A 27305-nucleotide genomic window follows, 5' to 3' on the forward strand; every position below is an offset into this window, starting at 1 on the left:
TAGTTTTGCAACAGCTGGAGGCACCCCTGGTTGGGAAACACTGACCTATACAATATACTACTATATAGTCCAACATGCTGGGAGTTGTAGTTTTGCAACAGCTGGAGACACCCCTGGTTGGGAAACACTGACCTATACTATTTACTACTATATAGTCCAACATGCTGGGTGTTGTAGTTTTGCAACAGCTGGAGACACCCTTGGTTGGGAAACCTGACCTATACTATATACTACTATATAGTCCAACATGCTGGGAGTTGTAGTTTTGCAACAGCTGGAGGCACCCCTGGTTGGGAAACACTGACCTATACTATATACTACTATATTGTCCAACATGCTGGGAGTTGTAGTTTTCATTAGGGCAGCTGCTGAGCCACAGGATGTATCAGGACATGCTGGGAGTTGTAGTTAGTAACTAACTGCAACTCCCAAATTTTATTTAAAAAAAAAAAACCGATCTAAAATGCAAAGTGCTGGGATCCCCGCCGATCATGACAATAAGGGTCCAGTGTCCCCCTGTTTGAGTGGACAGGTAGTGGAGCATGTACAGCGCACTGCTATTTCCAAGCACTGCGGTTAGGTGATAGGATTGATTTACCTGATTGATTTCATTACATCCTAATTATTCTCCAGAGCTGCATTCACAATTATGTTATTAGTGACAGTCAAAAAGCTTGTTCAATAATGTAATAGATACAATTAGTGTTTCTGACATCAGTACATAATACAGGATATAACTCAGGATCAGTACAGGATAAGTAATGTAATGTATGTACACAGTGACCCCCACCAGCAGAATAGTGAGTACAGCTCTGGAGTATAATACAGGATATAAATCAGGATCAGTACAGGATAAGTAATGTATGTACACAGTGACCTCACCAGCAGAATAGTGAGTACAGCTCTGGAGTATAATACAGGATATAACTCAGGATCAGTACAGGATAAGTAATGTAATGTATGTACACAGTGACCTCACCAGCAGAATAGTGAGTACAGCTCTGGAGTATAATACAGGATATAACTCAGGATCAGTACAGGATAAGTAATGTAATGTATGTACACAGTGATCTCACCAGCAGAATAGTGAGTACAGCTCTGGAGTATAATACAGGATATAACTCAGGATCAGTACAGGAGAAGTAATGTAATGTATGTACACAGTGACCTCACCAGCAGAATAGTGAGTACAGCTCTGCAGTATAATACAGGATATAAATCAGGATCAGTACAGGATAAGTAATGTATGTACACAGTGACCTCACCAGCAGAATAGTGAGTACAGCTCTGGAGTATAATACAGGATATAACTCAGGATCAGTACAGGATAAGTAATGTAATGTATGTACACAGTGACCTCACCAGCAGAATAGTGAGTACAGCTCTGGAGTATAATACAGGATATAACTCAGGATCAGCACAGGATAAGTAATGTAATGTATGTACACAGTGATCTCACCAGCAGAATAGTGAGTACAGCTCTGGGGGATAATACAGGATATAACTCAGGATCAGTACAGGATAAGTAATGTAATGTATGTACACAGTGACCTCACCAGCAGAATAGTGAGTACAGCTCTGGAGTATAATACAGGATATAACTCAGGATCAGTACAGGATAAGTAATGTAATGTATATACACAGTGATCTCACCAGCAGAATAGTGAGTACAGCTCTGGAGTATAATACAGGATATGACTCAGGATCAGCACAGGATAAGTAATGTATGTACACAGTGACCTCACCAGCAGAATAGTGAGTACAGCTCTGGAGTATAATACAGGATATAACTCAGGATCAGTACAGGATAAGTAATGTAATGTATGTACACAGTGACCTCACCAGCAGAATAGTGAGTACAGCTCTGGAGTATAATACAGGATATAACTCAGGATCAGCACAGGATAAGTAATGTAATGTATGTACACAGTGATCTCACCAGCAGAATAGTGAGTACAGCTCTGGGGGATAATACAGGATATAACTCAGGATCAGCACAGGATAAGTAATGTAATGTATGTACACAGTGATCTCACCAGCAGAATAGTGAGTACAGCTCTGGGGGATAATACAGGATATAACTCAGGATCAGTACAGGATAAGTAATGTAATGTATGTACACAGTGACCTCACCAGCAGAATAGTGAGTACAGCTCTGGAGTATAATACAGGATATAACTCAGGATCAGTACAGGATAAGTAATGTAATGTATATACACAGTGATCTCACCAGCAGAATAGTGAGTACAGCTCTGGAGTATAATACAGGATATAACTCAGGATCAGTACAGGATAAGTAATGTAATGTATGTACACAGTGACCTCACCAGCAGAATAGTGACTGCAGCTCTGGGGTATAATACAGGATATAAATCAGGATCAGTACAGGATAAGTAATGTATGTACACAGTGGCCTCACCAGCAGAATAGTGAGTACAGCTCTGGAGTATAATACAGGATATAACTCAGGATCAGTACAGGATAAGTAATGTAATGTATATACACGGTGACCTCACCAGCAGAATAGTGAGTACAGCTCTGGGGTATAATACAGGATATAACTCAGGATCAGTGCAGGATAAGTAATGTAATGTATGTACACAGTGACCCCCACCAGCAGAATAGTGAGTACAGCTCTGGAGTATAATACCGGATATAACTCAGGATCAGTACAGGATAAGTAATGTAATGTATATACACAGTGACCTCACCAGCAGAATAGTGAGTACAGCTCTGGAGTATAATACAGGATATAACTCAGGATCAGTACAGGAGAAGTAATGTAATGTATGTACACAGTGACCTCACCAGCAGAATAGTGACTGCAGCTCTGGGGTATAATACAGGATATAAATCAGGATCAGTACAGGATAAGTAATGTAATGTATGTACACAGTGACCTCACCAGCAGAATAGTGAGTACAGCTCTGGAGTATAATACAGGATATAACTCAGGATCAGTACAGGATAAGTAATGTAATGTATATACACGGTGACCTCACCAGCAGAATAGTGAGTACAGCTCTGGGGTATAATACAGGATATAACTCAGGATCAGTGCAGGATAAGTAATGTAATGTATGTACACAGTGACCCCCACCAGCAGAATAGTGAGTACAGCTCTGGAGTATAATACCGGATATAACTCAGGATCAGTACAGGATAAGTAATGTAATGTATATACACAGTGACCTCACCAGCAGAATAGTGAGTACAGCTCTGGAGTATAATACAGGATATAACTCAGGATCAGTACAGGATAAGTAATGTAATGTATGTACACAGTGACCTCACCAGCAGAATAGTGACTGCAGCTCTGGGGTATAATACAGGATATAAATCAGGATCAGTACAGGATAAGTAATGTAATATATACCTGTCCATTATTTGTACTGTGCCGGTTCTGTGCAGAATAGGCATCCTCAGCCCTCAGTGTGGAGTTTCCGCTGGCAGCCGGGTGAGTGTTGGCAGTGGCTCTGGGTATAATGACATCATATGGAACATCCGTCTATGGCAGAAGGAAAGAAGAAGTATAAGTCGTGTGGTAGAAGCTTATCAGATAATTACCACCATAAAGGGAAATGAATCCAGAGGACGCACACTGGGCCAGAGAGGACGCTGATAAGCCTCCCGGCCCTTATTATCATATCCAGCTTATAATATCATAACGGCAACGTATTTGGCGCTAATCATACTGCTGTTTATCTCCCTCTTCAGGCAATTCTAGAATATCCCAGCATGCATGGAGACTCTGTATTACTTTCTTGTATTGTACAGATATTCTCACTTTGGGGTACAGTAGGGCTCCCAAGACTTCTATGAGCAAGTTACTATGTATAAGAGCCCCCCAGTAGATGAAGGGCAGACGTGCTATTTGTGTGATCTGTGTGAAACAGTGCCATTCCTGTCTGCAGGTTGTGTTTGGTATTGCAGCTCAGCCACATTTATATTAAATGGAGCTAAGCTCTGATACCATTCTGTGAGGGGGCAACCATGAGACATCCAATGTACAGAGGTGACACTACTTCTGTAAGGGAGCAACCATGGTCTTTCTTTTTTTTAACCCTGGACAACCCCTTTAATTAGGACTAATTTACAGAGACCAGATATAGTCTGATCTGGCACAGGATACATGACGTAGCAGACATAATAACCCATATATACCATCATCTTGGAGAGGAGCCAATGAAAAAGTCAGGTACGACTCAGGTTACAGTGCCTTTAAATGGGCTCTGTGACTTTAAAGGGGTACTCCACTGCTAGACATCTTATCCCATATCCAAAGGATAGGGAAGAAAATGTCTGATCGCGGGGGGGGGGGGGCCCCAGCGGCGGGATCTCCCGCAGCACCTTACGTTCTAAACCAATGCCGGATCCCTGCGGCAGTGGTCGTGACATCACGGCCACGCCGTCTGGTGATGTCACGTTACACCCCCTCCATTCATGTCTATGGGAGGGGGCGTGTCTACCGACACGCCCCCTCACATAGACATGAATGGAGGGGGTGTAATGTGATGTCACGATCACAGCCTCCGGCTCCGAGCGTTCTGAACAAAATGTTCAGAACGCTTGAGCACCGGAGTACCCCTTTAAAGGGTACCTTTCATTAATACAGTATAGATTAATGTATGCGGAATAACTTTCCAATAGTATGTTGTTAAAAAATATGCTTCTTTCTATTTAATTTTCCACTTTGAAAAAATGACCACTAGGGATCTCCCTACCAGTCCTAGCAACAAGCCTTTTTTTTTTTTTTTTTAATAGATTTCAGACTCATGCTGGAGTCCTAAATCTCAGACTGCAGCCGGGACACAGACAAGCTCAGCACTGATCCCTGGCAGGGAGCAGTGCTGAGCTTGTCTGTGTCCCGGCTGCAGTCTGAGATTTAGGACTCCAGCATGAGTCTGAAATCTATAAAAAGAGGACTGGTAGGGAGACTAGTGGTCATTTTTTCAAAGTGGAAAATTAAATAGAAAGAAGCATATTTTTTAACAACATGCTATTGGAAAGTTATTCCGCATACATTAATCTATAATAGATCAAAAGTTTTTTGGATGAAAGGTCCCCTTTAAGAAGCAGTGTCTGTTTTGGACAAGTCCCCGGTTTACTATGTATAGCCGCTGTGTATGACTGTGTAGCGCAGCTTCGCACTTACCGTATTTTTGTTCATTATCGCCATTTCGGTGGGCTGATATACGCTGCTCCTGACCTGTCCATTGTATCCGCTGTATGGTGATACGGGCCTCTTGGCTGGCAATAAGGAAAGACAGATATGAGTTCAGCTTGGCTAAGCACTAATATACACCAAATGTATTCTCGAACTCTACTACTGTAGCGGTGTCCCCATGACAACACTTCCTGTCGCTATACCATGGCAGCTCAGTGTTTTCATAGGAGCTCGGTCTTATAGGTGGTTAACGTTTATTACTAAAATTCGGTTTTTCAGTTATGAATGTTTCTGTTGGGTGACAACCAATATGGCCGCATCTACTACTCCCATACATGTCTAGGTCATCTAGGTTTTTTGAGGTCCTAAATGGGAAATGTGCTTATCTGACCAGATATGATATGTAATTTGGGAGCAGATCTTTTCCCTAGAAATAGATATAACTAAGAAGCCACTAAATGGTCACTTGAATACTGGAATAGTCATAGGTGTTAGAGTAGTCACCACTGCCAGATGGTCAGTGGGGCCCTCGGACCATTGCCGTATCCATTGTTCTGGAATAAACTTCTCTGCTTGCACCTTATACGTAAGTGGCTATACTGTGTCACATCTCCCTTTTTACTAGCAACGCAGGGTGGTGGAGGCCCCCAGGTCTCCAAGGTAGTAGGGGCACCTAGACCAACAAGATGGTAGATGCCAAAGGTACCCAACCAGAGGTGAAGTTCTGGGGAAAAAAAGTGCAGGAACTCACCCAAGATTTCCACTCAAGTCCTGTAGAACTACTGCTAATGGGAATGGTGTTCCTGTTGTGAAAAAGTGCAGGAACTCAGTTCCCACTCATTCCTGCAGGACTTGAGCCCTGTACCCAACCCTGTAGGCACCTACCCAAAAAGTTATCTGGCATGTCACTAGGACATATCAGAAAATGTGGTAAACCATTTAGATACCAAAAACCAAGGGGCCGTGGTGAAACCACAAACTTCTAATAATGTTCAGTTCAATCAGAAGTTCTTACCGGACTGTGGCTCGTCCATGGAGAATGCCTTGTTTTCCACGTACATGCTCTGAGAGGTTTGCTCCTTTAGGATGGTTTCGTAACCAACTCCTCTTGTAGGGTAAAGCTCTTCTTCGAATGTCTGTTCTAGACTTGGCTTGGTCAACTGAGAGATTTCGGGGATGATATAGAGGAACAAAAAGGCCCAGGCATTTGAAACGAGAGCAATGGCCAACGTTGGGTCATCCCAATAGAGTGGCTTTCCAACTATAGCGTTTCCATAGACATACATAACAATCCACACAATCCAAATGCAAGCGGAGAGGAAAAGAGTGAGTAGAATGAAGACCGCATGCTTCTTCCAGTGACCATATCGTCCGCACAAGGCCGGCCAAGCGGTCACAAATCCAGCAACGATGAGGAACATGACGTAGATCAATGCCATGACAAAGTCCTCATTGGCAATAAGGCATGGCTGTCCTACGGTGCCGCTGGTCCGTACAATAGTGATAATCAGCCACTCCGTGTTGATAATCACTTCTATCAGTGATAGGGCAACGGCTATACCAAAAATCCACCAACCACTTGGTCCGGTATTTTTCCTTACCAAGTAGTTGAGATTCCCTGCATGAACCCACAAGCAAGAGAAGCAGATGGCAAAGAAGACACCAAAGAGGAACCTCCGAGATGCACAAGTGGAGAAGTCTTTTTGGACCACCATATCAAACACAAGACAAAATAGTCCAGTTGTACCAAGGAGGAAAAACACCTGAGTTCCCAGCATGCTCTTCTTCCTCTTGTCCTGAATGAAGGGGGTGCTGGCTACCAAGACAATGACAAGGATGAAGGAAGACACAATACCGGCACTGGTTATGGCCTGTAGGACAATGCCCCATGCTGCTGACAAGTCACATAAGTAATAGTAAATCGGGTCTAATCCTTGTCCACATCCGGTAGGTGGGGTGGTTTGAGCGTTGGCCAAATGGGAAAAGATGGACAAAAGCCATGCAGAAGTAAAGATGGTGCCAGCTGGGCGGAACCTGTTGTGTAGAGCCATTTCCTATAAAGAATAAGAAAACAAGATTTAAAAAGGTGTACCGCAAAATACCCAACAAAAACAATGTCCATGAAAATAGCGCCACACCTGTCTATAGTGCAGTCACATCTACTTTAATAAAATTTAGCTGCAATACCAGGCACAACCAGATGTGGTGCTGGTTCTAAAGGAAAGCAGCCATGTTTTTGAGGTCCATTTTGGAAGTCATGTTTTATACCTATTTATAGGATAGCAACCCCATCACTAAATGTTACATCACACTCCCAGAGTCAAGTGTCTTGGAGCAGAGCGCTGGAACTTGTAGTCCCCCCCAAAAAGAGAACAGTCAAGAGCTTCCGTAAAACAGACAGCAACAGCTGAGATGTTTCCATCACACAACATCTACCGTATCACACACAGATGATTGCAGACATATTGTTCCCCATCTGGCAGTCACGCTGCTGATCTTATGAAAGAATTAACCCTTTATAGGATCCTTTCAGTGGTTATGGGTATGCCAGGGTGACGGAAAACCACAGCACTTAGCGTGGACGAGACAGTAACACATGACTGCACATTACTGAGCTCGGTCAACAAATCTGTAACTAAAAACGTACACAATAACTAGTAAGTTAGCAAAGGCGAACCAGTACACTGGAATTCAAGAAGGTACATTCAACCAGCACCCTCCCAGAGGAGACCAGTGCTTTGGGTGAAAGAAAGGGGTCTCACAGGGGCATGATTCCTGCAGATTATACTGTATTGTATACATCATCTGCTCAGCTCCTCCTGCTCTATAACATGATACCTGCAGATTGTACTGTATTGTATATATCATCTGATCAGCTCCTCCTGCTCTATAACATGATTCCTGCAGATTGTACTGTATTGTATATATCATCTGCTCAGCTCCTCCTGCTCTATAACATGATACCTGCAGATTTTACTGTATTGTATATATCATCTGCTCAGCTCCTCCTGCTCTATAACATGATTCCTGCAGATTGTACTGTATTGTATACATCATCTGCTCAGCTCCTCCTGCTCTATAATATACCTGCAGATTGTACTGTATTGTATATATCATCTGCTCAGCTCCTCCTGCTCTATAACATGATACCTGCAGATTGTACTGTATTGTATACATTATCTGCTCAGCTCCTCCTGCTCTATAACATGATACCTGCAGATTGTACTGTATTGTATACATCATCTGCTCAGCTCCTCCTGCTCTATAACATGATTCCTGCAGATTGTACTGTATTGTTGTAGTTCTGCAACAGCTGGAGACACCCCTGGTTGGGAAACACTGACCTACAATATATACTACTATGCTGGGAGTTGTAGTTTTCGCTTGGGGCAGCTGCTGAGCCACAGGCTGTATGACTAACTGCAACTCCCGAATATAATTAAAAAAATAAAGCGACCAAAAAGTCACATCAAAACAAAAATGGTACTGTTAAAAACTGCAGAACGGGGCGCAAAAAATTAGCCCTCATACAGGCCGTATAAGGAGAAATGTATTTTTTGCAAGAAAGGTGGCAACCCTGTAGGAGATGCTGGTGAGGCAGCCATGGCAGATGCCAGAGCACAGACAGCTCCCCATAAACTGCAGCAGGTAAAGGCCACTTGTTACTAACTCTTAGATGGCTTTCTGGCTCAGAGGGGCTAGGGGACAAATCAAGACGCCTTCCCCTTCTGCCCAATCCAGAATTCCATCTGTAATTGAATATGTTCCCAGTGACTTCCCCTATAGCCCCTATACAATCACCCAAACAATCATGAATAGAATTCAGTAGAGAGAGTTTCTGAGGGCACTGCACGTTTCACGTCACTGTTTGTTTGCCTTAGATGTTTGTCACTTGGTTTTCTCAAGGTGTGGTGGCCCTATGAGTGTCTCTCCGATCATTGTTACCATTAAAGGAGTACTCCACTGGAAAACATTTTTTTTTTCAAATCAACTGGTGCCAGAAAGTTATACAGATTTATAAATTACTTCAATTAAAAAATCTTAATCCTACCAGTACTTATCATCTGCTGTATACCACAGAGGAAGTTCTTTTCTTTTTGAATTTCCTTTTTCTCTGACCACAGTGCTCTCTGCTGACACCTCTGTCCAGGGCAGGAACAAATCCCCATAGCAAACCTATCCTGCTCTGGACAATTCCTAAAATGGACAGAGGTGTCAGCAGAGAGCACTGTGGTCAGACAGAAGGGAAATTCAAAAAGAAAAGAACTTCCTCTGGAGCATGCAGCAGCTGATAAGTACTGGAAGGATTAAGATTTTTAAATAGAAGTAATTTACAAATCTGTTTAACTTTCTGGCACCAATTGATTTAAAAAAAAAAAATAATAATAATAATAATTCCACTGGAGTACCCCTTTAATTCCCCCTCCCACCTGGCCAAACCTTAAAGGCGTAGTCCAGTGCTGAAAAACGTATCCCCTATCCCAGAGGCCGGACCCCCGTACAGGAGATCGCTGGGGGTCCGACCTCTGGGATCTGAAACTTATCCCCTATCCTTAAGATAGGGGATAACTTTTTCAGCACCGGACTACTCCTTTAAATTTGGAGTTCTGATGGAATACTTAGGTGGCCACTTAGGGCTTCCCAGTTTAGAGGGTTGGGAAATAGGCCAGGAGGCCTTCTTGTGCCTTCCAGTCAGGATCGACGGATTACCGGCTTGGCCGATATTATCGGCCGATATTCATGATTTTGGACATTATTGGTATTGGCAATTACCTTGCCCTGCCACTTACCGCTGCCCCATTGCCTCCCCCATCCCCGGTTTTATAATTACCTGTTCTCGGGGTCCGCACTACTTCTGGCTCCTGTGGCGTCCTGCGCTGTTGCTGTGCGCTGCATAATGACGAGTGACGTCTTCAACGCAACGTCACCGTGACAGCTCAGGACGCCGCCGGAGCCAGAAGTAGCGCGGACCCCAGGAACAGGTAATTATAAAACCGGGGATGGCGGAGGCAATGGGGCAGCGGCGGTGGTTGGACTCAGGACCGGCAGGGGGAGGGGGGAGAGAAGTCGTCGGCGGCAGTCTCTGGCCAGAGGATAGGCAGGAGGGGGCGGGGGGGGGGGGGGGCAGCGGCGGTGGTTGGACTAGGGAGGACCCCAAGACAGGAAGGGGGAGAGAAGCGGGTGGTGGCAGCGGTCTCTGGCCGCTGCAGTTCATTAATCTGCAGCGGCTTCTGCGGGGCCGGGGGGTGTGGGTGGAGAAATAGCCGATAACTTATACCGGAATATCGGTATAAGTTATCGGCTATGGCCTCAAAGTTCACAGATTATTGGTATCGGCCCTAAAAAATCATTATTGGTCGATCCCTATCTTCCAGAGCAGGAGTTCAATTATGTCAGGAACTGGAGTATCTTTACCTTCTAGGGCCAACCCTATAAGTTTGAAAGCCATAGCAGATGCCAAAGCACAGACCGCTCTCCCTTAGCTTCGGCAAGTAGAGGCCACTTGCTCCTGACCCTTTGAGGGCTCAGGGCCCCTTCCCCTTCTGCCTAAACCAGAATTCCATTTACAAGTGAATATTTTTACAGTGACTTCCCTTATAGCTCCTATACAATCACCCCTATAATCATTATGGGATTCTGTGGAGAGAATCGTTGAGTGCTTTCCTGTATATTTCAGGAAGCGACTCAAGGGGTCACGTACCGTAAGCGGCTGCCTGCGGAATGTGCAAGGAAGCTCCACTTGGAAGAGAGGAAAACGTAGCAACTTTCCGGAATATAGGAGCATGGGAAATTAAAGGCATTGTCCCCTCCATCATGACCTGTGCATGATTGTACCAACACCGGGGGGAATGAGCAGGATACACAAATACTGTGACCTTGTTCTGTACCAGCTATGAGCTAACTCAGCTTAAATGGGCACTGTCAGATACAAAAATGTTTTGATATGTTGTAAAGCATTTATAACCAATAGGTTTTACAATTGCTTTCATTAGAACATTTTCAGTATTTTATACTGAAAAAAACAGTCAAACAACTGCCCCCCTGCCTGCTTGGACATATACTACTCCTGCTGTGTCCATGCGTCATCACCTATGTCATGGACACACTTCCTTGAGTGACAGCTGTGAGCGCAGGGAAAAATCCTCCCACAGCTACTGTCAGTGAGGACAAGCTGGGAGTTGTAGTTTTGCTAATGCTGGGGGAGATGTGAGCAGACAGCAAGGAAGGGGGCGGAGACCTGCACAGTGAGGCCACGCCCCCTCCATTTGAGAGGAATTCAGACTAGTGAGCTAAATTAAAAGTGTAATAAAAAAATAAAGGTGCTAGACACATAAAAATGTATTGTATATATCATCTGTTCAGCTCCTCCTGCTCTATAACATGATACCTGCAGATTGTACTGTATTGTATATATCATCTGCTCAGCTCCTCCTGCTCTATAACATGATACCTGCAGATTGTACTGTATTGTATATATCATCTGCTCAGCATCTACTGCTCTATAACATGATCCCTGCAGATTGTACTGTATTGTATATATCATCTGCTCAGCTCCTCCTGCTCTTTAACACGATACCTGCAGATTATACTGTATTGTATATATTATCTGCTCAGCTCCTCCTGCTCTATAACATGATACCTGCAGATTGTACTGTATTGTATATATCATCTGTTCAGCTCCTCCTGCTCTATAACATGATACCTGCAGATTGTACTGTATTGTATATATCATCTGCTCAGCTCCTCCTGCTCTATAACATACCTGCAGATTATACTGTATGGTATATATCATCTGCTCAGCTCCTCCTGCTCTATAACATGATACCTGTAGATTGTGCTGTATTGTATATATCATCTGCTCAGCTCCTCCTGCTCTATAACATGATACCTGCAGATTGTACTGTATTGTATATATCATCTGCTCAGCTCCTCCTGCTCTATAACATGATACCTGCAGATTGTACTGTATTGTATATATCATCTGCTCAGCTCCTCCTGCTCTATAACCTGATACCTGCAGATTGTACTGTATTGTATATATCATCTGCTTAGCTCCTCCTGCTCTATAACATGATACCTGCAGATGTTACTGTATTGTATATATCATCTGCTCAGCTCCTCCTGCTCTATAACCGGATACCTGCAGATTGTACTGTATTGTATATATCATCTGCTCGGCTCCTCCTGCTCTATAACGTGATACCTGCAGATTGTACTGTATTGTATATATCATCTGCTCTGCTCTTCCTGCTCTATAACGTGATACATGCAGATTGGACTGTCTATTCACAGTCACAGGTTCCCTTTAAGGGACAAATGTCCCAGTAGACCCATTCTGTATGCGGTGGTCAGGTTGCTAGGCAATCATCTTATGATCTGGCATTTGTCAAAGTCATGTTTACTGCGATATGTTTCCTAGGAAGCGGTATTATCACAGGTGTTACTGTATCACCTCTACCCCACCCATCGCCCACTCAGGTCCGCCTTGTGCCCCAAAAAACATGTGCTGGCTGTGGCACAATCTGGCCCTGCGCCCTGACCATGTAAGCTAAAGGTCAGAGGAAGCCAAAAGAGGGCTATTACATTTTTTTATTTTCCTCTTAAAACTTATATATGGTGCATGTATCTTATTATTTTACAGGGTAAATGTCACCTGTTAAGAAAGGGAGGAGCCATGCTATTTTCCTGACCAGTGGTCTCCACACTGTGACTCTCCAGCTGTTGCAAAACTACAACTCCCAGCATGCCCAGACAGCCGTTGGCTGTCTGGGCATGCTGGGAGTTGTAGTTTTGCTACAGCTGGATGGCCGCAGTTTGGAAACCACTCTTCTTGACCATAGAATCTAACTTTCCAACTTGACAGGCGGGAGCGAGTGCTGTGAACGCCGGGGCTGCGCGCATTGGCTCACTGGCCTCGCGTGCCGCTCGTCCCCGGCATGTACAGTCTGGAGGCAGCGCGGGCACAGAACATCAGTGCCGCGCTGATGCTCCAGGACTGTACATGTCCTTTTCCGGTAAGTTTTATCTGAGGTCCGGGGTCTCGGCAGAGAATTTTGCACGGCAGGTCCGGCGAAGGTCCTATAATCCTCCTCCCTGGATAGCACATGCAGTGAGAAATAGGGAGGAGGCGATGCACAGACTAGGTAGGGGCGGAAGCCGTCCTCCAGCAGGCTTCAGTGATGTCGTGCCTGCTGGGGAAGTCGGCTTCCTGCTCAGGCAGAGTGAGCAGCGTTACGGCCATATAAAAATTCAGTTTAGAAGGTAGGAAAATCTTTTTTAAAGGCAGGGAGGGTGTTAGGGAGAGATAACCAATAGGTAGGTATGGGGAAAAAAAAGATGGTGGAAGCTACTCTTTAAATCTCAACCTTTTATCCCAACCTCAAATTCTGTCCTCATATCTTGACCCAATATCCCATCCTCATATCCCATCCTAATATCTTGTCCTCATATCTCATCCTAATATCTTGTCCTCATATTCGGTCCTCATATTTTGTAATCATATCCTGTCCTTATATTCTTTCCTCATATCCTGTCCTCATATTCTTTCCTCATATTTCATCCTCATATCCTGTCCTCATATTCTTTCCTCATATTTCATCCTCATATCCTGTCCTCATATTCTTTCCTCATATCTTGTCCTCATATCCCGTCCTCATATCCCGTCCTCATATCATGTCCTTATACCCTGTCCTCATATTCTTGCCTCATATTTCATCCTCATATCCTGTCCTCATATTCTTTCCTCATATCCTGTCCTCATATCATGTCTTTATATCTTGTCCTTATATTGTTTCCTCATATCCTGTCCTCATATTCTTTCCTCATATCCCAATCCTCATATCCCGTCCTCATATCTTGTCCTTATATTCTTTCCTCATATCATGTCCACATATCCCGTCCTCATATCTTGTCCTTATATTCTTTCCTCATATCTTGTCCTTATATTCTTTCCTCATATCTTGTCCTCATATCCCGTCCTCATATCCCGTCCTCATATCCCGTCCTCATATCATGTCCTTATACCCTGTCCTCATATTCTTGCCTCATATTTCATCCTCATATCCTGTCCTCATATTCTTTCCTCACATCCCGTCCTCATATCATGTCTTTATATCTTGTCCTTATATTGTTTCCTCATATCCTGTCCTCATATTCTTTCCTCATATCCCAATCCTCATATCCCGTCCTCATATCTTGTCCTTATATTCTTTCCTCATATCATGTCCACATATCCCGTCCTCATATCTTGTCCTTATATTCTTTCCTCATATCTTGTCCTTATATTCTTTCCTCATATCTTGTCCTTATATTCTTTCCTCATATCTTGTCCTCATATCCCGTCCTCATATCCCGTCCTCATATCATGTCCTTATACCCTGTCCTCATATTCTTGCCTCATATTTCATCCTCATATCCTGTCCTCATATTCTTTCCTCATATCCCGTCCTCATATCATGTCTTTATATCTTGTCCTTATATTGTTTCCTCATATCCTGTCCTCATATTCTTTCCTCATATCCTGTCCTCATATTCTTTCCTCATATCCCAATCCTCATATCCCGTCCTCATATCTTGTCCTTATATTCTTTCCTCATATCATGTCCACATATCCCGTCCTCATATCTTGTCCTTATATTCTTTCCTCATATCTTGTCCTTATATTCTTTCCTCATATCCCGTCCTCATATCCTTTCCTTATATCCCGTCCTCATATTCTTTCCTCATATCATGTCCACATATCCCGTCCTCATATTCTTTCCTCATATCCTTTCCTTATATCCCGTCCTCATATCATGTCCACATATCCCGTCCTCATATTCTTTCCTCATATCCCGTCCTCATATCATGTCCTCATATCTTGTCCTTATATTCTTTCCCCATATCCCATCCTCATATCCCGTATTCATATCTTGCCCTTATATTCTTTCCTCCTATCCCATCCTCATATTCTTTCCTCATATCTTGTACTTATATCCCGTCCTCATATCTTGTCCTCATATCTTGTCCTTATATTCTTTCCTCATATCCTGTCCTCATATCATGTCCTCATATCTTGTACTTATATCCCGTCCTCATATCTTGTCCTTATATTCTTTCCTCATATCCTGTCCTTATATCCTGTCCTCATATCCTGTCCTCATATCCTGTCCTCATATCCTTTCCTTATATCCTGTCCTCATATTCTTTCCTCATATCCCGTCCTTATATCCCGTCCTCATATCCTTTCCTTATATCCCGTCCTTATATCCCGTCCTCATATCCTTTCCTTATATCCTGTCCTCATATTCTTTCCTCATATCCCATCCTTATATCCTGTCCTCATCATGTCCACATATCCCGTCCTCATATTCTTTCCTCATATCCCGTCCTCATATCTTGTCCTTATATTCTTTCCTCATATTCTTTCCTCATATTTGACCTCATATCCCATCCTCATATCCTGTCTCCTGCATGAACTATTCTCTGCACCTGCCTACTGCACAGTGCAGGATGTTTAAAAGCCCCGGGCAATCTCTTCAGCCCGAGGGTAACACGATCAGCAGATGTACTGGTTATCCCATGATATCTGATCTGATAAAAGCCATTGTTATGGTTTATACATGGAAAGAATATAATCACAATACCCCAGGAATTGGACATTTTCCTGGCCAAGTTTTGTGGCAGTGGGGTTGGTAAAGTGAATGTAAATAAACCTTAAATGATGGATTCTAAATTGAAAAAACTTCTGCTTTTTTTTATTATCTAGAAACAGTGCCACTCTTGTGTTTAGTTTGTATGTGGTATTGCAGCTCAATTCCATTGAAGTGAATTAATTGGGAGAAAGCATCTATGTTCTTGTAATCTTGCTTAACCTCTTTAACTAGGCCAACAACCTTGGTGGATGTTTAATCTGCTCTGAAGGGTTATAAGATTGATGTTGATATTGGCAAATGGAAAGGGCATTAGAAGGTGACCCCCTGGGGGCACATTGATCCAATGCCAGTACAAGTACCCGGGACATACTAGTTGGCATCTCACTGGAGTTGCTTACCAATTGTCCTGCAGAAGACTATCAGCCCATACGTGATCTCATCTGACCATAAAATGGAGAAATCTTGCACACTATAAGTTGTCTTGTTATATCTGTTTCTAGGAAAGCTGGGTGGCATAATAGTTGTCAACATGGCCTCACAAATAAGGTCACTCAGCTTTCCCAGGTTGCTGCATGCCTGATCACAACATCTTTTGTCATTTGCCTTCATATTGCTGCAAAATTAGGCAGATTTGCTGTTTGTGAATCTAGCAAAGCTGGGTGACAACCCCCACAGCTTCTGTAATGGCATCCATGTTTTCTGTCACCCAACTTTCCCAGAAACCTTCTATGCTGAGGCTGCACTACTGAGGCATTCCATGGCAACACATCCCCTTCAGTGGAGACTTTTAGACCATCCAAATCACCAGCTACATTAATGTTAACACATATAGACACATATTTGATATAAAACAAACAAACAAACAAAAAAAAAAGAATTCAAGGCAGATAGAAGAATGTAGATATTGATGAAGATGCTGAATCAATAAAAGGTCTAGAACAGTTACAGAAATTATAATTGCAACTATAAAAATTGGCACCCAACTTTCCCAGAAACTGATAAGTGTATGTGTGTATATGTGTGTGTGTAATTGTCTATATCAGTGTTTCCCAACCAGGGTGCCTCCAGATGTTGCAAAACTACAATATATATATATATATATATATATATATATATATATATATTTTTTTTTTTTTTTTTTTTTTTTAAGTTTAGGAAACTGGGCTAACAACCTGAATGGAAACTTTGCCTAAAACAACTAAAAAGCTGATTTAGCAGACGGAGTCAGGTACTTGTGACTTTGTATTTCGGAGGAGCTATAAAGGAGAGGCCGCTCTGCCCAAAACCGCCCCGGGCCTGGCCAAAACTGAGGCCGTACAGTGGGAAAAGTAAACAGGTCGGACTCACTGACAACAAGGGATTAGTATCAGAGCGGGTGATGGAAAAGCAGGAAGGATGTGATGGGTGACAGTGGCCTCTGCGCAATTCTTTATCTATATAATTAGTACACACAGGAGGATTTCCATACAATTGTACAGATAATACGGCTCAGGCCATCACCTTTCTTCCCTTTTAATTTCCTCAGGAGGGGGGCAAGGTGCCAATTACCAGCGTCTTATTGTAATCTGTACTTTCTGTGGTAAAGAGGAGTCCCCAGACATCAAAGGATCATGACAGGATCCGTCAACATCAAGCTAATAGTCACAGGCTGTTTACGCGCTAGGACCTCCACCTTCTCCAGGACTTGTCATATACCCTCAATAGCTGACAAATGTTATTTCTCCTCAAAGGGGTTCTCCACCATAAGGTGATTTTAGTACTTACCTGCCAGACAGTAATGGACATGCTTAGGAAGGATCCGTGCTTGTCTTGGGGCTAAATGGCTGCGTTGTGATTTCCTTGGGTCCCCTTCCTTCAACTACAAGTCCCAGGATGCTTTGTTTGTAAGTGTGAGGTCACTTTTCTCCCTCCCACACATCAGCCACCCCACACATTAAAGCACACATGGGTAAATTCCCTGCAGCCCTGTGGAGAATAATCTCCCTCCCACTCTAAGCGGTCTAAGCCATTGAAGCGCAGGCAGGCTCCTTTTCAACACCTGACTAGTAATGTCTCAGGCCGTACTGCAACCTGAGAAAAACCTGAGCCGACACTCGTTTTGTATGCTGCTAAAAATAAACACCGGGGCAAAGATCCCATACGAATTGTGAGAGCACCATCAAACACAGGTACAGACACTATATTATGAACTATACTTACTTTACAGCCCCTGTAGCATAGTCATATAACAAACAAAAAAATCCTGGAATACCCCTTTAAGCCCCCATGCACACTCAGTTCAGCTAAGCGTGCATGTGCTGTCAATGGGGAAAGGGGAGTAAGCTGTTATCAAAGGCTTTTCTCCGGAGAGAACTATAGGATTGAACACTGAAATTCAATGATTCCTCTGTCAGGAGAGAGTCAAGCAGCGCCTATGCACATCAAATAAGCTGGGCCTATACATTAGGCGTATGGATAGATTTTAAATGTTGTTGTTTTTGTTCTCTAAGACGCTGCCAGAGGTGTCTTAAAAGTAACTTAAAAAAAGAAAGAAAGAAAAAAAAAAAAAAGAATGTACGCTCAGCTGAGCTGAGCATGCATGTTTTTAAGGGGATTGTGAGAGATCACTGTCAGCTGAGGGGGTATCTGGGCATTTAAAGATCTCCTGAACTATCACAGTGGTCTCCAAACAGTGGCCCTCCAGCTATTGCAAAACTACAACTCCCAGCATGCCCGGACAGCCATTGGCTGTCCGGGCATGCTGGGAGTTGTAGTTTTTCAACATCTGGAGGGCTATTTCAATCGATTCGCTTTGTTTATTAGGTTCCTTTTTTTTTTGCAGAACATCTATATCGGTTTTGTGGTCTTGTCTTTCGGCCTATATTGCCCACAGTTGTACCCGAGTTATACCCGACCCACCCAACGCAAGGAGCCCGTCTGTGTAATACATTGAAATCTTTCCTTTTATTACCGAACCACAATTGCTTTTTTATTGTTTCCTTGCGTTTACAATAAAGAATGACACAGCCGTGCTTCAAAAGCTCCCACCGTTTTGTGTTTACAGCTCCTATGCAAACAATAGGGTTATAAAGTTAAAAAAACATACGTAAGTCAATCCCCCTCCTGCTGGGTTCAAAAGAAGAGGAAGCAGAGAGAATGAGGTAACACGTGACAGCGACGGAATCCGACTACCTTGTCTTTGTAGTCTGTAACCGTGACGACACGTAGGTCTGCATAGGAGCCACATACACAGAACAGTATGTAACCGTGACAACACATAGGCCTGCATAGGAGCCACATACACAGAACAGTATGTAACCGTGACAACACATAGGCCTGCATAGGAGCCGCATACACAGAACAGTATGTAACCGTGACAACACATAGGCCTGCATAGGAGCCGCATACACAGAACAGTATGTAACCGTGACGACACAAAGGCCTGCATAGGAGCCACATACACAGAACAGTATGTAACCATGACAACACATAGGTCTGCATAGGACCAGCATACACAGAACAGTATGTAACCGTGACGACACAAAGGCCTGCATAGGAGCCACATACACAGAACAGTATGTAACCATGACAACACATAGGTCTGCATAGGACCAGCATACACAGAACAGTATGTAACCATGACAACACATAGGCCTGCATAGGAGCCGCATACACAGAACAGTATGTAACCGTGACGACACAAAGGCCTGCATAGGAGCCGCATACACAGAACAGTATGTAACCGTGACGACACATAGGCCTGCATAGGAGCAGCATACACAGAACAGTATGTAACCGTGACGACACATAGGCCTGCATAGGAGCAGCATACACAGAACAGTATGTAACCGTGACAACACATAGGCCTGCATAGGAGCCGCATACACAGAACAGTATGTAACCGTGACGACACAAAGGCCTGCATAGGAGCCACATACACAGAACAGTATGTAACCATGACAACACATAGGTCTGCATAGGACCAGCATACACAGAACAGTATGTAACCATGACAACACATAGGCCTGCATAGGAGCCGCATACACAGAACAGTATGTAACCGTGACGACACAAAGGCCTGCATAGGAGCCGCATACACAGAACAGTATGTAACCGTGACGACACATAGGCCTGCATAGGAGCCGCATACACAGAACAGTATGTAACCGTGACGACACATAGGCCTGCTTAGGAGCCACATACACAGAACACTATGTAACCCTGACACAAAGGCCTGCATAGGAGCAGCATACACAGAACAGTATGTAACCCTGACACATAGGCCTGCATAGGAGCAGCATACACAGAACAGTATGTAACCATGACAACACATAGGCCTGCATAGGAGCCACATACACAGAACAGTATGTAACCGTGACAACACATAGGCCTGCATAGGAGCAGCATACACAGAACAGTATGTAACCGTGACAACACATAGGCCTGCATAGGAGCCGCATACACAGAACAGTATGTAACCGTGACAACACATAGGTCTGCATAGGAGCCGCATACACAGAACAGTATGTAACCATGACGACACATAGGCCTGCATAGGAGCAGCATACACAGAACAGTATGTAACCGTGACAACACAAAGGCCTGCATAGGAGCCACATACACAGAACAGTATGTAACCGTGACGACACATAGGCCTGCATAGGAGCAGCATACACAGAACAGTATGTAACCGTGACAACACATAGGCCTGCATAGGAGCCGCATACACAGAACAGTATGTAACCGTGACAACACATAGGTCTGCATAGGAGCCGCATACACAGAACAGTATGTAACCATGACGACACATAGGCCTGCATAGGAGCCGCATACACAGAACAGTATGTAACCGTGACGACACATAGGCCTGCATAGGAGCAGCATACACAGAACAGTATGTAACCGTGATGACACATAGGCCTGCTTAGGAGCCGCATACACAGGACAGTATGTAACCGTGACGACACATAGGCCTGCATAGGAGCCGCATACACAGGACAGTATGTAACCATGACAACACATAGGCCTGCATAGGAGCAGCATACACAGAACAGTATGTAACCGTGACGACACATAGGCCTGCATAGGAGCAGCATACACAGAACAGTATGTAACCGTGACGACACATAGGCCTGCTTAGGAGCCGCATACACAGGACATTATGTAACCGTGACTACACATAGGTCTGCATAGGAGCAGCATACACAGAACAGTATGTAACCATGACAACACATATACCTGCATAGGAGCAGCATGCACAGAACAGTATGTAACCGTGACGACACATAGGCCTGCTTAGGAGCCGCATACACAGGACAGTAGTAGATAGAGCCTAGTCTGCACTGAATTCATCTCTATCTGTGCTGCCGTAAAGAACGTAGGTGGCACACAGCTGGCATGACTTAGTCAGTGGTGGCGCTATGTGTGTTATTGGACTTTTTTTTATAGTGTGCCCGCATATGAGGTCACACGGGCACGGCACCAAACCTTCCTGCACACGTACTGTACAGTTGGTGCCCGGGGCCATGTTCAGATTAGTAGGACGCGCAGATCTACAAGGGCCAGGTTGTGTTCTGTAAACACTGTGACCAAAAACACAACCTTAAAGAACAAATGACCTTTGGATCACTCCGTTTTTAACCCTATGTCATTTTGTAGAGTTTGTTTACTTTATAGAAGGGTCCCCTAATATAAGTGGTGCCAAGATAAGTGGTGCCTGATGGACACTTTCCATAAAAAGGAGGTGGCTAACAGGTATATCTCCTATGGCCACTGGCAGCTGCTGTATCCACTGACCTTATGCTTTATCTGATCTAAGAATAAGGCTCATGATTATATATACGATATATATATATATATATATATATATATATATGGGTGTGGTGGCCTAGTACGGGAGTTATTACCCCATACCCTTGCTGCCCTGCCTCCTTACAGTGTTCCCTGCCCCCCCCGCATCTGTTCTACTGTAATGGTATATTATCCCCTATGTTATGTATATAAGAATGTTGTTTCTTTAAGAAAGGTTAACATGTGATCACCAGTTGTCATGTGACTTATCATGTGATTGTTACCCAGAAGGTATCAGTGACCAGGTAACCAATGGGACCCACCAGAGTCTCCCCCATAAAAGCCCTGGGAGGAGTCTCTTCTCTCTCTTAGTTCCTGAGTCTTTGCTGAGGTGCAGTTGAGCCTAAGAGTCTGGAGTCATAGGAGCCTCAAGTCAAGTCTGTAGCCACAAGTTACAAGTCTCCAAGTAAGATAAAGTCACAGCTTAGTCAGTCTCCAGTCAAGTCACTGTCATCTATTGTCAAGTCAGCGTGGCCTGCACTAAAATTGTCAAAAACCACTGCAAGTCCCAGCAAGCCCTTAATCTCTCTGAAGTCACTTGTCACCTCCATGGGCCTGGCTACACTCCTAAAACACATGTATCACAGTGGGCACCTCCATTATACTCGTCATACAAATGTATCACAGTGGGCACCTCCATTATACTCGTCATACAAATGTATCACAGTGGGCACCTCCATTATACTCGTCATACAAATGTATCACAGTGGGCACCTCCATTATACTCGTCATACACATGTATCACAGTGGGCACCTCCATTATACTCGTCATACACATGTATCACAGTGGGCACCTCCATTATACTCGTCATACACATGTATCACAGTGGGCACCTCCATTATACTCGTCATACAAATGTATCACAGTGGGCACCTCCATTATACTCGTCATACAAATGTATCACAGTGAGCACCTCCATTATACTCGTCATACACATGTATCACGGTGGGCACCTCTCCTTTTATTGTACATTTATTACAGAGGGCACCTCCACCTCTCCTTCTATTGTACATGTATTACAGTGGGCACCTCCACCTCTCCTTCTATTGTACATGTATCACAGTGGGCACCTCCACCTCTCCTTCTATTGTACATGTATCACAGTGGGCACCTCCACCTCTCCTTCTATTGTACATGTATCACAGTGGGCACCTCCACCTCTCCTTCTATTGTACATGTATTACAGTGGGCACCTCCACCTCCCCTTCTATTGTACATGTATTACAGAGGGCACCTCCACTTCTCCTTCTATTGTACATGTATTACAGTGGGCACCTCCACCTCTCCTTCTATTGTACATGTATCACAGTGGGCACCTCCACCTCTCCTTCTATTGTACATGTATCACAGTGGGCACCTCCACCTCTCCTTCTATTGTACATGTATTACAGTGGGCACCTCCACCTCTCCTTCTATTGTACATGTATTACAGTGGGCACCTCCACCTCTCCTTCTATTGTACATGTATCACAGTGGGCACCTCCACCTCTCCTTCTATTGTACATGTATTACATTGGGCACCTCCACCTCTCCTTCTATTGTACATGTATTACAGAGGGCACCTCCACCTCTCCTTCTATTGTACATGTATTACAGAGGGCACCTCCACCTCTCCTTCTATTGTACATGTATTACAGAGGGCACCTCCACCTCTCCTTCTATTGTACATGTATTACAGAGGGCACCTCCACCTACCCTTCTATTGTATATGTATTACAGTGGGCACCTCCACCTCCCCTTCTATTGTACATGTATTACAGTGGGCACCTCCAGCCCCCCCTTCTATTGTACATGTATTACAGAGGGCACCTCCACCTCTCCTTCTATTGTACATGTATCACGGTGGGCACCTCCACCTCCCCTTCTATTGTACATGTATTACAGTGGGCACCTCCACCTCCCCTTCTATTGTACATGTATCACAGTGGGCACCTCCACCCCCTCCTAATACACATGTATCACGGTGGGCACCTCCACCCCCTCCTAATACACATGTATCACGGTGGGCACCTCACCTCCACCCCCTCCTAATACACATGTATCACGGTGGGCACCTCCACCCCCTCCTAATACACATGTATCACGGTGGGCACCTCCACCCCCTCCTGCCTCATCCTCTCTCCATTTTCGGGCTGCATACTGTACATATTCCACCTCTGTGGAAAATTCTCCCCTGGCCGGTGCTCGTGGCGGACGCTCCTGCTTGTATACGAGTCTGCTGGGAATTTTGGATGTGTTTAAAGCTCTGTGCAGGCAATGAACGAAAACATAAATACCAAACACTATAGCTTTGTGTGCTTCCCCAGACATTATATTTACATACTAAACCTGACGTCTAATGCCTGCTTAACCCCTTCTCCTCCACACACATACTGCCTACTTACCCCCCAATATGATTATACTGCCTACTTACCCCCAATATGATTATACTGCCTGCCTACACCCCAATATGATTATACTGCCTGCCTACCCCCCAATATGATTATACTGCCTGCCTACCCCTCAATATGATTATACTGCCTGCCTACCCCCCCAATATGATTATACTGCCTGCCTACCCCCCCCCCAATATGATTATACTGCCTGCCTACCCCCCCCCCCAATATGATTATACTGCCTGCCTACCCCCCCCCCCCAATATGATTATACTGCCTGCCTACCCCCCAATATGATTATACTGCCTGCCTACCCCCCAATATGATTATACTGCCTACCCCCCAATATGATTATACTGCCTGCCTACCCCCCAATATGATTATACTGCCTGCCTACCCCCCAATATGATTATACTGCCTGCCTACCCCCCAATATGATTATACTGCCTGCCTACCCCCCAATATGATTATACTGCCTGCCTACCCCCCAATATGATTATACTGCCTGCCTACCCCCCAATATGATTATACTGCCTGCCTACCCCCCAATATGATTATACTGCCTGCCTACCCCCCAATATGATTATACTGCCTGCCTACCCCCCAATATGATTATACTGCCTGCCTACCCCCCAATATGATTATACTGCCTGCCTACCCCCCAATATGATTATACTGCCTGCCTACCCCCCAATATGATTATACTGCCTGCCTACCCCCCAATATGATTATACTGCCTGCCTACCCCCCAATATGATTATACTGCCTGCCTACCCCCCAATATGATTATACTGCCTGCCTACCCCCCAATATGATTATACTGCCTGCCTACCCCCAATATCATTATACTGCCTGCCTACCCCCCAATATGATTATACTGCCTGCCTACCCCCAGTATGACTATACTACCTGCTAACCCATTAGTATGAATATACTGCCTGCCTAACCTCCCAGTAAACACACTTGCTTGCCTACCCGAGTATGAATATACTGCCTTCCTGCCCCGAGTATGACTATTCTGCCTACCACCCCCCCCCCCTGTATGAATCTACTTGCCTGCCTACCCAGAGTATGATTATTCTGCCTGCCTAATCCCCTGCGTATGAATATACGTCTGCTTAATCCATTCCCCCTCCGAATATCCCACCTTCTCAGCCTGTTTCTTCTGACTATAAACATACTGCCTCTTTAACCCATTCCTCTACAAGTTCCGCCAAAATAATGTGTGTTTAACCACGTCCTCCAACTTTAACCCAAGGGCGTAGCTGGAGGGGGGCTTACAGGGCATGTGCCGCAGGTGACAGGGGGGCACCCACAATGCACTCTTTCGTTGGCTGTCCTGGCATGCTGGGAGTTGTAGTTTTGCAACAGCTGGAGGTCCACGTGTTGGAGATCACTGTCTTTACCAAAAAACAAAAAAGAATGAACCCATTCCCCGTCTGAATACAAATATCCTGCATCCTTAACCCATTCTTCTCCAGGTAACTTCAAAACAATGTAAAACTTAACCTATAATGCACGCTTAACCCTTACCTGTTTAACTCTTTACCTCCCACAGAGGGCTAGCAACCAGAAGAGAACGGCAACACGCACAAGGCACGTCAGCTACCAATAAAGCACGCTCAACCCATTCCCCCCTCCATAGTGACCCAGCAAGGTACCTTAAAAAAAACTATGTAAACGTAACCCTTAATGCACGCTTGTCCCCTACCTTCCCCCCTAAAAAATAAAAAAAGGTACCTTTAACCCTTTACCTCCCGCAGGGGGCTAGCAACCAGAAAAGAACGGCAACACGCATGAGGCACGTCTGCTACCAATAATGCACGCTCAACCCATTCCCCCTCCATAGCGACAAAGCAAGGTACCTTAAAAACAATGTAAACGTAACCCTTAATGCATGCTTGCCCCTACCTTCCCCCTCTAAAAATTAAATAAAAAAAAAGGTATATTTAACCCTTTACCTCCCACAGAGGGCTAGCAAGCAGAAGAGAACGGCGACACTCATGAGGCACGTCAGCTTCAAATAATGCACCTTAAACCCATTCCCCCTCCATAGTGATCCAGCAAGGTAAACATAACCCTTAATGCACGCTTGCACCTACCTTACCCCTAAAAAAAAAAAAGGTATATTTAACCCTTTACCTCCCACAGAGGGCTAGCAAGCAGAAGAGAACGGCGACACTCACGAGGCACGTCAGCTTCAAATAATGCACCTTAAACCCATTCCCCCTCCATAGTGATCCAGCAAGGTAAACATAACCCTTAATGCACGCTTGCACCTACCTTACCCCTAAAAAAAAAAAAAAAAAAGGTATGTTTAACCCTTTACCTCCCACAGAGGGATAGCAAGCAGAAGAGAACGGCGACACTCATGAGGCACGTCAGCTTCAAATAATGCACCTTAAACCCATTCCCCCTCCATAGTGATCCAGCAAGGTAAACATAACCCTACCTTACCCCTAAAAAAAAAAAAAAAAAGGTATATTTAACCCTTTACCTCCCACAGAGGGCTAGCAAGCAGAAGAGAACGGCGACACGCATGCGGCACGTCAGCTACCAATAAAGCACGTTATACCCATTTCCCCCTCCATAGTGATCCAGCAAGCAGAGTTACAATACACATTTAAGTAGAGGGTGCAAGAAACAGGGAGAGTTGCAGTGGATGTAGAGGACAAGTCAGGCATTGCTCTTACCTGTCACTTTTTTTTTTTTTGGGAGGGGAAAGAGATCCTCTCCAGGTGTGGAGCGGAGCACAAGGAGAACTTGTATTCCTGAGTGAGAGGAGGGATTGTAGTGGCTGCACTCCGGGGCACAGGCAGCTGGAGGACTGCTGTATGATCTGCTAGTTCCTCTCACTTCTCCTCCACTCCTCCTTCTGGTGAGGTTGCACAAGCTTCCTGACATCAGAGTGACATCATGATGACTCCCCTTAGGACCTTACAGGTACACAGCCACTCCTTCCCCTCCTGGCTGCCCCATACATGCAGGGTGGAAGGACAGCAACACACACCCTGGAAAAAACATTTTTTTTTTTTAAAGAAAAGTTTTTAACCTGCGGACTTGCAGCTATTGCAAAACTACAGCTCCCAGCATGCCCGGACAGCCAACGGCTGTCCGGGCATGCTGGGAGTTGTAGTTTTGCAACATCTGGAGGGATGCCATTTGGAGACCACTGTAATAGCTCATCCATTTCCCAAAAACATGTATGCTCCGCTCAGCTGAGCGTGCACGTGTTTTCCACTGGGGAGGGAGTAAGCAGCTGCCAGACACCACTGGCAGCATCTTAGAGAGCAAAAAAA

General features: G+C 44.5%; 1 protein-coding gene and 1 long non-coding RNA gene across 4 annotated transcripts in view; one reads left to right on the forward strand and one right to left on the reverse strand.

Annotated features, from left to right (window-relative positions):
- The window catches only part of GPRC5C (G protein-coupled receptor class C group 5 member C), a 31400-nt gene extending 4402 nt beyond the window's left edge, over positions 1–26998 (reverse strand). Inside the window, exons 1-4 of one of the 3 annotated variants that reach the window (XM_056549824.1) lie at positions 26700–26998; positions 6183–7221; positions 5156–5250; positions 3377–3508 (exon numbers count right to left, since the gene is read on the reverse strand). In XM_056549824.1, coding sequence (XP_056405799.1) covers positions 3377–3508; positions 5156–5250; positions 6183–7218 — 1263 coding nt within the window. In that variant the 5' untranslated portion in view covers positions 7219–7221; positions 26700–26998. Of the gene's footprint in view, positions 1–3376; positions 3509–5155; positions 5251–6182; positions 7222–7435; positions 7510–21893; positions 22021–26699 lie in introns of those variants that run through there. The other 2 variants (XM_056549823.1, XM_056549825.1) reach the window with 2 other exon arrangements.
- LOC130297396 (uncharacterized) lies at positions 25481–26074 on the forward strand. The gene is made up of 3 exons (XR_008849508.1): positions 25481–25663; positions 25770–25867; positions 25977–26074. It is a non-coding gene; the product is annotated as an uncharacterized LOC130297396 (long non-coding RNA).
- Positions 26999–27305: the final 307 nt, after the last annotated feature.

The sequence above is a fragment of the Hyla sarda genome, chromosome 13 (assembly GCF_029499605.1).
Source record: "Hyla sarda isolate aHylSar1 chromosome 13, aHylSar1.hap1, whole genome shotgun sequence".
NCBI lineage: Eukaryota > Metazoa > Chordata > Amphibia > Anura > Hylidae > Hyla > Hyla sarda.